The sequence below is a fragment of the Coregonus clupeaformis genome, chromosome 34 (assembly GCF_020615455.1).
Source record: "Coregonus clupeaformis isolate EN_2021a chromosome 34, ASM2061545v1, whole genome shotgun sequence".
In the NCBI taxonomy this organism is placed as follows: domain Eukaryota; kingdom Metazoa; phylum Chordata; class Actinopteri; order Salmoniformes; family Salmonidae; genus Coregonus; species Coregonus clupeaformis.
Window position 1 is genome coordinate 19,406,535 of NC_059225.1, and position 9,789 is coordinate 19,416,323.

The 9,789-nt window shown below is 39.8% G+C and overlaps 1 protein-coding gene across 2 annotated transcripts; it reads right to left on the reverse strand.

Annotated features, from left to right (window-relative positions):
* Positions 1–4,313: 4,313 nt before the first annotated feature.
* LOC121549756 (toll-like receptor 13) lies at positions 4,314–8,959 on the reverse strand. Of its 2 annotated transcripts, none has more exons than XM_041861620.1 (4): positions 8,872–8,959; positions 5,703–8,351; positions 5,299–5,416; positions 4,314–4,956 (listed from the first exon to the last, which is right to left on the reverse strand). In XM_041861620.1, exons 2-4 carry the CDS (start codon positions 8,233–8,235, stop codon positions 4,719–4,721), a joined length of 2,889 nt encoding a protein of 962 aa, XP_041717554.1. In that variant the 5' UTR covers positions 8,236–8,351; positions 8,872–8,959; the 3' UTR covers positions 4,314–4,718. The 2 variants fall into 2 exon arrangements, with proteins under 2 accessions (XP_041717554.1, XP_041717555.1); XM_041861621.2 differs by having other exon boundaries at positions 4,844–4,956; positions 5,307–5,416.
* Positions 8,960–9,789: the final 830 nt, after the last annotated feature.

A 9,789-nucleotide genomic window follows, 5' to 3' on the forward strand; every position in this document is an offset into this window, starting at 1 on the left:
AGTGAAACGCTTACTTTCCTAACAATGCAGTAATAAAAGTAATAAAATAAAACTAAACTAAACACAAAAAAATGAGTGATTGAGGTAGGTACTGTATAAATGGGTAAAAAAGTGACTGGTAGCAGGATAAATACTAACGGTAATAATAATCAATATAGCAGCAATGTAAGTGGTGAGTGGGTGTGTGCGTGTGCGTGTGCGTGTGTGTGTGTGTGTGTGTGTGTGTGTGTGTGTGTGTGTGTGTGTGATGTGTGTGTATGTGAGATTGTGTGTATGTGTGTGTGTGTGCAAGAGTGTCAGTGTAGGTGTGTGTGACTGTGTAGGCAGAGACCTGTGGGTGAGCATAGAGTCAGTGCAGATAGAGAGTGGGCAGCTGTTGTCAGCTGTTCGACTGAGAGCTCTCCCCCATTGATCCGCTGGGCCTGGCAGGTCTCTGTCTCGTTGGTGATCAGGCCTACCACCGTTGTTTCGTCAGCCACGCACGACTCACATCATCGGACCAGGAAAAACTCTTAGACCTTAGTTAAAAAGAGGGCACTGAGTTTTCCCTGATCCTTTCAAGTGGTCAGGAAAAACTCAAGTAAGTAAGTAAGTAAGGTATGTTGTGTTTGTCACAAATTCTGTGTAAAATGTTCCAGCAAACACAGATTTTCTAAACACAATTTCAGAGTTTTCTATTCCACATAAAAGGCCCTCAATAATCATTGTGACAAGCCCAACCTATTTTCCCCACAGAACACAAAATAATCAAATGTAATCATTTAGATCACCATAACCATGTGTCTTCCCAACTAGCAGGCAGCAATTAAATTGTAATTGAGGTTCTCTCTGCACAGTGTGAGTGCTAATTTAAGGTCTTGGTTAGAATATGTCTTTGTTAGTGAAAAGCCTACAGTATAGGGGATCATTAGCAGTGGTTAGCCACCAACGCTAGCTGTCCAAACACACTAAAACGGACATAAAAACATGTTATATTGTGTATACATGGTGCTGTGATGTTTCTAAAACGTCAGAGGGAAAGGGAGCAAATAAGCAAGGGAGAGAGCGGGGGAGAGAGCGCAAGAAAGAGAGAGAGAGAGAGTGAGATAAATTTTCGTTGGCAATGTAAACATACAGTGGGTATCATAAGTATTCACCCCCCTTGGATTTTTTCTCATTTTGTTGTGTTATAAAGTGAGATTGAAATAGATGTAATTGTGATTTTTGGGTGGTCATTGATCTACTTAAAATACACATTGATCCACACAAAAGATATCACCATAAGGACATTAGTGATTTTAAAACAGTTACAGAGTGCAATGGCTGTGATGGGAGAAAACAGAGTATGGATCAACATAATAGACTCCCCACAGAGTGAAAATAAGAATAAAAATATTCCAAAACATGCATCCTGTATGCAACAAGGCCCTAAAGTAATCATTTTTAAAAACACGGCAAAGGAATACACTTTTTGGCCTTAATGCAAAGCCTTATGTTTGGGGCAAATCCACCACCTCACTTATTTTCAAGAATGGCGGTGGATGCATCATGGTATGGGTATGCTTGACATCGGCAAAGACTTGGGAGTTTTTCAGGATGAAAATAAATGGAATGGAACTAAGCACATGCAAAATCCTAGAGGTAAACCTTCAGTCTGCTTAATACAAGACACTGGGAGAGCAATTCACCTTTCAGCAGGACAATAACCTACAACACAAGGCCAAATCTACACTGGAGTTGCTTACCAAGAAGACAGTGAATGTTCCTGAGTGGCTAAGTTACAGTTTTGACTTAAATCTGCTTGAAAATCTATGGCAAGACTTGAAAATTACTGTATAGCAATGATCCCCAACACTTTAACAGAGCTTGAAGAATTTTGAAAAGAATAATGGGCAAATATTTCACAATCCAGGTGTGCAAAGCTCTTAGAGACTTACCCAAGAAGACTCAGAGAGAGTGAGAGAGAGAGAGAGAGAGAGAGAGAGAGAGAGAGAGAGAGAGAGAGAGAGAGAGAGAGAGAGAGAGAGAGAGAGAGAGAGAGAGAGAGAGAGAGAGAGAGAGAGAGAGAGAGAGATAGAGAGAGAAACGGGGGCAAAGGACAAGGTAAATTATTTCCTCTCAAAACCAAAACTCTATGTTATTTTCAGCAGTTGCTAGATCATGTTTCTCTGTAAAAAGCTACCAATTTATCAAAATGTTTGAAGGAAATCGAAACAGGGCCTGCATTTCTCTCTCAAACACACACGCTCAATCTTGAGTTACACAGGAGGCACTCTCCTGGGCATAGGGTTTAGGAATGGCCTGCCTCTCTGATCCAACCATGGAGATCTGACTGGAGGGCCGGCGCGTTACTATCCCTATACACAACATTATGAACACTGTTCAACTTGTTATACAACAGCACCATCTGTTGCTAAAACACGCAGAATGCAGCGCTACAACATCCAAACGGTCAAATTTACATTTTAGTATATGCTCTTATTCAGAGCAACTTACAGGAGCAATTAGGGCTAAGTGCCTTGCCCAAGGGCACATTGACAGACCTTTCACCAAGTCAGCTCAGGAATTCGAACCAGTGACCCTTCGGTTACTGGCCCAACGCTCTTAATCGCTAGGCTACCTGCCACCCCAGTTAACACTCATTCTTAAGTATGATGGATTTTGAAGTATTTGGATTTTTACTATATGTATGGTATCATAGTATCATAGAAGATATGTTACTGTTGACTACAAAAGACAATATTTTGAACATAATTATAGCATCAGCTCCCAGTAAGTTCCATGGAGATTTGGGTATTTAGTGAGCCCTGGGAACTCAAACCATGATCGGTTCTGGCAAAGCCTATCTTAACATGTCCTAATCATCCATATGGTACATGACCAATGGTTAAATCTGTTATAACAACCAATAGACTCTCTCACTGTAATATGAACCACTGTGAATGATGGCTTTCCCAGGCAAGAAATAGTCTTTTTTTTTTGTCTCTCCCTGAGAGAGAGGTGCCCAACACACCCAATAGCTCTGTTTCTTGTTAACTCTGTAAATCTCATTCCATGAAAATGTGGCACTGCCTCAAAGCCTGTTAGTTTAAAGAGATAGGCAAACATTAGACACACACAAAATGCCCTTCACTGTCCGAGCATATTGCTGTTAGCCCAACCCTGGGAAGCATGTTGGTAGAGAAAGGAAATCAGGACTCTTAAATCTCCTGTATATTTGTTTGAATTCCATAGCAGTATAGGAAACACACTGGGGACACACTGGTTCAAGCAACGTTGTTTCCATGTCATTTCAATGAAATTACGTTTAACCAACGTGGAATAGACGTTGAATGGACGTCTATGCCCAGTGGGAAGCTATTTAATGTTATCCTGGTGGGTTACTGATAGACTGGGTGTTTATTAGTGTTACAGTCATTAGTTACAGAGATAAAAGAATATGATATAGATGTTAATGTAGTTTTTATTGATTATACTTTTTTTTCATAAACAAAATATGGATTTAATTGATTGAGGACAACATGCAAATATACTGCTTTCCCCTTTTCAAATTCCTAGAATACTTTTCTTAATGCCTTTTAAACAGTTCAACATGTTCTATCTATAATACAAGTAAAATGTATGAACAAAAATGTATAACGACAAAGAAGACTATTATTTGAATTGTGCTTTGCAGTTGACAAATTGATTAATAAATATGGGTGGTTAATGTAATATTACATTGTCTCCTATTGGTATATTACTAATGACGTAGGGGTGATATTAAAACCATATGGTTCGGAGCTGTGCTGTAGGCTAGGAGTTATCACTATCTTGCACCAAAATCACAATAGGCTGTTATGCAAAGTGTGTAATACTTCCTGCAACAGTCTGTGTGGTAATCTTATTTAGTAGAAATGAGACCACACTCTGTGATAATTCCAACTCATCAGATTCGGCTTGGGTTTGTTGGTGATTTATCTATTATCGCTGAGCTGACAGGTAAAAAAGAAAAATGCTTGTATCCAGCACCAATAAATATTAATTATTTTGCAATATGTCAGGCTATGATATTGTAATATGTTCAGCAGAAAGGCTAAACCTCTGTGTGTGTGTGTGTGTGTGTGTGTGTGTGTGGGGGGGTATGTGTGTGGGTATGTGTGTGTGTGTGTTTCACCTCAAGGAAAAGGTTAACTGAACTCTGTATTAATATTAAAACTAGTCACACACTGTAGCTCCAATATATAGCAAGTGTTCTTTCACCAACATACTTCATCTGACAAGGAAAAATACATATTGCACAAAGTTAATTTAATGTAATAATGATAATGCTACATTTTATTTTTTAAGAGCTGTTCATTCCAAAGAGAATCAGTGTTTTTAAAGAAGCTAAAAACAACAAGTAAGAGGTAACTAATCAAATCAAATCAAAGTTTATTGGCCACGTACACAGATTTGCAGATGTTATCGCAGGTGCAGCGAAATGTTTGTGTTTTCTAGCTCCAACAGTGCAGTAATATATAGCAATGCAAAACAATACACACATAATGCTAAAAGTTTTTTAAAAAGAGTTAAGAAGTATCAGAATGAGCAATATTAGCTAGGTTAATAGAAATAGTAATCAACACATGTAACTAAGTGTAGGCCTATTATATCCTTAGATTGATTAAATATTAGCATTGGTCAATGTTATTCAATCATGTAATATATAAAATGTTACCAAAAATAGAATATAAAGCAGAGCATGACAGTTGTCTATGTCACTGTCTCTCCACCCCGGTGAGGATGGGGTTCTCCTCAGGCCAGTCCCTGGTCTCCAGAGCCACCTGGAGTTTCTGCCAGAAGACCCCGGTGTGCTCCCCAGCTCTGGGCCAGCTCAGGTAGGTGCGTTTCTTCACCAGCCTCCTCATGCGGTGGTAGGGTGAGAGCTGGTGTTCTGGGATCTCCTCTAGAAACACCAGGATCAGCACATCCTTCTGCTCATCAAAAAGACGGAAGCTGGAGAGAGCAGAGTCTTTTATTTCAGTGTTTGCGTAGACGACCCGAGTCCCATACATGGGTGATTTTCCGAAAAACATCATACCTAAAGCTAACAACATGGCACATTGTTTTCTCTCGACAACCCAGATGCAAAGCCGCAAGAGAGTAAAAATTATAAAAATCGATGTTTGAATGTAAATTGTGTAGAAACAACATTTGTCAAATAAAGCACTTTGCTGTTCAATAAGTGGAGTGGGTCTGGGACATTGAGAGAAAGAAAGTTAATATTAGCTATGAAGCTTCAGGGAAACAAACCCCTGGGCAGTCATACAACTATAAAGAGAAAGACATTAAACCAACCTAGCCACCTGTATCTCTCTGGAGCACCACTCGCTCTCCAGATATCGGTGGGTGATCACACAGATGGTTTTTCTGCTCCTGTAGATGGCGTCTGTGATGTTCTCTATGATGGGTTTACCTGTGGAACACAGTGAGAAACAAATCCTTTGTAAGCAGTGATTTTGGACAATTTACTACTAGTTGTATGTGTATGTAGTTACTGGTTTCAACTGAATCTGTGCACTCTTAGTATTATGCAACTTCCTGTTTCAGATGGCATTCAATGTTATACTGGATGCAGGTCACTCACACAAGCCTGTGTTACGTCCAGAATATTCATATAAAATGTGAATTTTCATAAAAAAATTCTGAAATAACAACGCATTTCAATACAATGACCAATTGTTGTGCTGAATATGTGGTACCTGGCTGGAAGTCCCGGTGGTGCAGACACAACTTCCAGCCCTGCTCTCCCTCCAACTCTGGCAGCAGCTTCCTCATGACCCAGGATTCATCATGGGTGTTGTAGGAAATGAAGGCATCGTACTGATGAGGAGTTTGTCTGTTCTTCCGCTTGGTGTCATGGAGATAAGCCAGGAAGAGGTAGTAGGCATATACCACCTGCCACCTCAGGAGATGATAGATAAAGGACCCCAGCAGGGTGAGGAGGACCAGAGAAGTGGTTGAGATGAAGTAGAAGAAGCCTATGTCCACTGAACAAGAGTGGGTGTCCAGGTCCAACAGTTTACTGTCCTTTAGATCTTCTGGATAGCTACATGGATAGTCATAGGCATAAGCAACTTGTGTTTGGTTGTTGCTCTCCGCCCATTGAACAAACCAAGCATTTCTGCAGTCACAGATGAAAGGATTCCTTTGCATATCCAGGAGAGTTAAGGCTGGGAGAGAGTGCAACACTGTCTCATTGGTCCATGTAATTTCATTCTGTCTCACTTTTAAGAAACGGACTTGAGTGAGGTTGGCTTCTATAAGGAAATCTAATGACCCAAGTTCAGTTTTGGAGACGGTGAGTCTTTTGAGCTTGGGGATTGGGTGAAAGAGCTTTGGGGAGAGGGCTTTGATCCAATTCTGGCTGATATCAAGAGACAACATCTGGGGTGTGTGAATGAATGTGTTAGGGTGCAGGAACATAATGTGAAGATTCCCTGCTTGGAACTCTGATAACTTTTTCAGACCTTCAAGAAAGTTGGAAGGTAGATAATTCTGTATCTTATACTTACTATAATGCTGACTAAATATGTAGAGGTTTTCCAGAGATGACAGGTCAGTGAAGGGTGGTTGTTGGAGTAGTTCATCTTTTTCATATCTGATAGCATTGGAAGCCAAATTGAGAGTTTTTAATATTCTAAGTCCTTTGAACACAGCACCTCGGATTTCATTTCTACCGATAACATTGTTTAGCAGGACAAGTATTTTAAGTTTGGCCAAACCCACAAAGGCCCCATCTTCCAGTGTCTTTATTTGATTGTCATGTAAAGACAAATCCTCGAGTGATCTTAAGCTTTTGAAGGACTTTGTTCTGATGTTGGTTAGTTTATTGAATCCTAAATCCAAGCTCTTTAAATTTAGCAAACCCTTCGTGAAAGCATCACCCAAGTTTAGGATTCTGTTCCTTCCAAGTGTCAGGCTATTTAAGGCCCTCAAATCCTGGAAAACACAACATTCAAGGTTTGAGATTAAATTGTTGTTAAGATAGAGTTTTACAAGTCTTCTTAGATTGGAGAAATCCGAGCATCCTAAAGTTTTGATGATGTTGTGGCTGAGATCCAATTTTTTCAATGTGGGGAGATTCCTTGTAGCATTCGGCACAGAAGAGAGGCCGTCATAGTCTAGTCTCAGAGTTCTAAGATTTTTTATTGATCTAAAAGCGTCTTCTGACAGGTCAGTAATATTATTACCTGATATGTCAAGGTCAGTCACCTGTGTGCAGGACTGCAGCAGCTTGTCAGAGACAGTACTGAAGTTGTTACATTGCAATCGGAGTGTCTTCAGTGTAGGTATGTGGCAGGCTACATTAATGAGATTATCTCTTCCTATTTTATCCAGCCCCAGAGATGCCAATGAAAAGTTGATGCTCTGGAGCACCGAACTCATCCCCTGTAAAGACATTTGAATGCCACTCAAGTCGAGACTGCTCACATTACTCAGAAAATACCTGTCCGCCACATCCCATTCCATGCTTTCATTAATGCCACAGAAGGAGAGGTCTAATTTCTTAAGATGGGGAAATATATCTGCTGTGACGCTGAAGCTCTCCAGAGGATTCCTGGATAGATCCAGCTCTGTCAGCCCTATTGACCTATTTGATATTTCCTGTGACTGCAAAGAGGTCAAGCTGTTGTTCCCAATAAACAACTTCAGCAAGCTTGGTAATTGTAAAATGGGCTGAAGCTCCTTTAAACAATGCAGTTTGTTGCTGGTTAAGTTCAGTACCTTCAAGCTGAAGAGTAACTGAAAAGATGATGATGCGATACTTGAGATGTGGTTGTTATCCAATTGTAGTACTACGAGGTTGTCCAGGCCCTTAAACATTTGGTCTGAGAGGGACGTGAGTTTGTTAAAGGCCAGATTCAGCTGCTCTAGAGCCACCAGGTCTGAAAAAGACCCATTCTCCACATGAGAGATCCTGTTGCTGTACATGATTAACATTTTGAGGATCGATAGATCTTTGAAGTCCTCACTTTTTATCTGTGAAATGTTATTCTTTGCTATGTTTACAGATCTCACCAATGATGGAATGTCTGCTGGTACGGCATTGAGGTTCCTGCTATCACATAGCACAGACATATTTAGAGATTCCCTGATTCTGCAGTGTTTCATTGAGTAGCCATTTACTGGATTAAATAGAACCCAGCAATACAGAAGAATGCACAGAAAGAAACTCAACTGAGAATATGTAGACCCATTTCCTTTTCCTGACATGGTTACTTTCAGTTCCATATTAAGGAGGTTGTTTCCTTTTCGGAATTAAAAGTGGCTTGTCACCAACAATCGAGTCCAATGAGGTTCTTCTCGAGACTCTTCCTGATGTATTCAACTTATAGGCTACTTGAGATCTAATGTGAATAATAGACACAAATACAAAACATTTTAAATAACTGCTTCATCATAGGTGGAGGACATATGACATACGGTAATTACAGAATGAAAACAGATTGCTAACATATAAGATAATTATATTTCATCAGTTGTTCTAGTTCCCAATTCAAAATATACAAGTGGATTTTACTGGTTAAGAATGTGCCTGATTCATATTTAATTACTACTGTTTTTACATTAATCAATACTGTATTCACTGAATGACATCACATAACCCTAGAAACCTAAAATAAGTTTTCCTGGTCACGTCACATGATGACGAAAAACTCTGGTCCATATAGTCATAGTTTATCATACAATTGCATACATTAACCACTCATTTGACAGCCCTACTTATGGGTAATCCAATTAACTAACTTGGTTCCTAAACTGTTACATTTATATCATGGTAAATAATACTATATTGAAGTAGTCAATCAAATAGTCAAACTGAACAAACGCTGTTAAAAATATATAGATGTTAACTGTTATACTCACCATAAACAGAAGAGCACATATGCTTCTCACTTCAACAAGAGTTTACAGGAGTTATACCGTGATCATGGAATATGTCATGTTTCCCTCAAGTAGTTCCTCAAATAGTCACATGCTGTTTCACTTCTATGTCCTAAAACGTGTGTCACTGTACCCCATTACCCTTTCAGCCCCTGTAAAACATACTATGCCCTTGTAAGTCCCATATTGAGACCGCATACTAATAGTCGAGGAATAGTCTATTTCCTGTGTAACTTGCTCCTCACCATCAGTAGGCCTTGTTTTTGACTAACAGAAGGCTATCAAGGAATAAGAAAACATTGATGAAGGCCTGAATTAGTTGTTATATAACAAACTTCAAATTACCTGGAATGAGGTCACCCAGAGTTATGCTTTATCAAAATCTTTTATATTGTTTTTCACATTTGCTGTCATGTTAAATTGTCATACAGTGGCTCAATATGACAATTTCATTTCAGAGGGGGAGACAGGAGAGGAATATTGTAGGAGGAGAGAGGTGGAGAGATTGAATGGAAAGGGGATAGAGCAGGGAGAGAGGGGGAGAGGGAAGGAAGGTGAGAGAGGAGATGGGGTAGGGAGCCAGGAGGAGAAGTGAGTATCAATCAATCAATCAAATGTATTTATAAAGCCCTTTTTACATCAGCAGATGTCACAAAGTGCTTATACAGAAACCCAGCCTAAAACCCCAAAGAGCAAGCAATGCAGATATAGAAGCACGGTGGCTAGGAAAAACTCCCTAGAAAGGCAGGAACCTAGGAAGATACCTAGAGAGGAACCAGGCTCTGAGGGGTGGCCAGTCCACTTCTGGCTGTGCCGGGTGGAGATTATAAGAGTACATGGCCATTAAGGCCAGATCATTCTTCAAAATGTTCAAAGATGACCAGCAGGGTCAAATAATAA

Bases quoted from the DNA above. Each gene is read 5' to 3' on its own strand.
- LOC121549756 (XM_041861620.1), bottom strand. From the start codon at position 8,235: ATGGAACTGAAAGTAACCATGTCAGGAAAAGGAAATGGGTCTACATAT. The intron at 5,417-5,702 runs GTACCACATATT...TGTGTTCCACAG, and splicing joins CCACCGGGACTTCCAGCCAG to GTAAACCCATCATAGAGAAC. The intron at 4,957-5,298 runs GTTGGTTTAATG...TGCTCTCTCCAG, and splicing joins AGAGAGATACAGGTGGCTAG to CTTCCGTCTTTTTGATGAGC.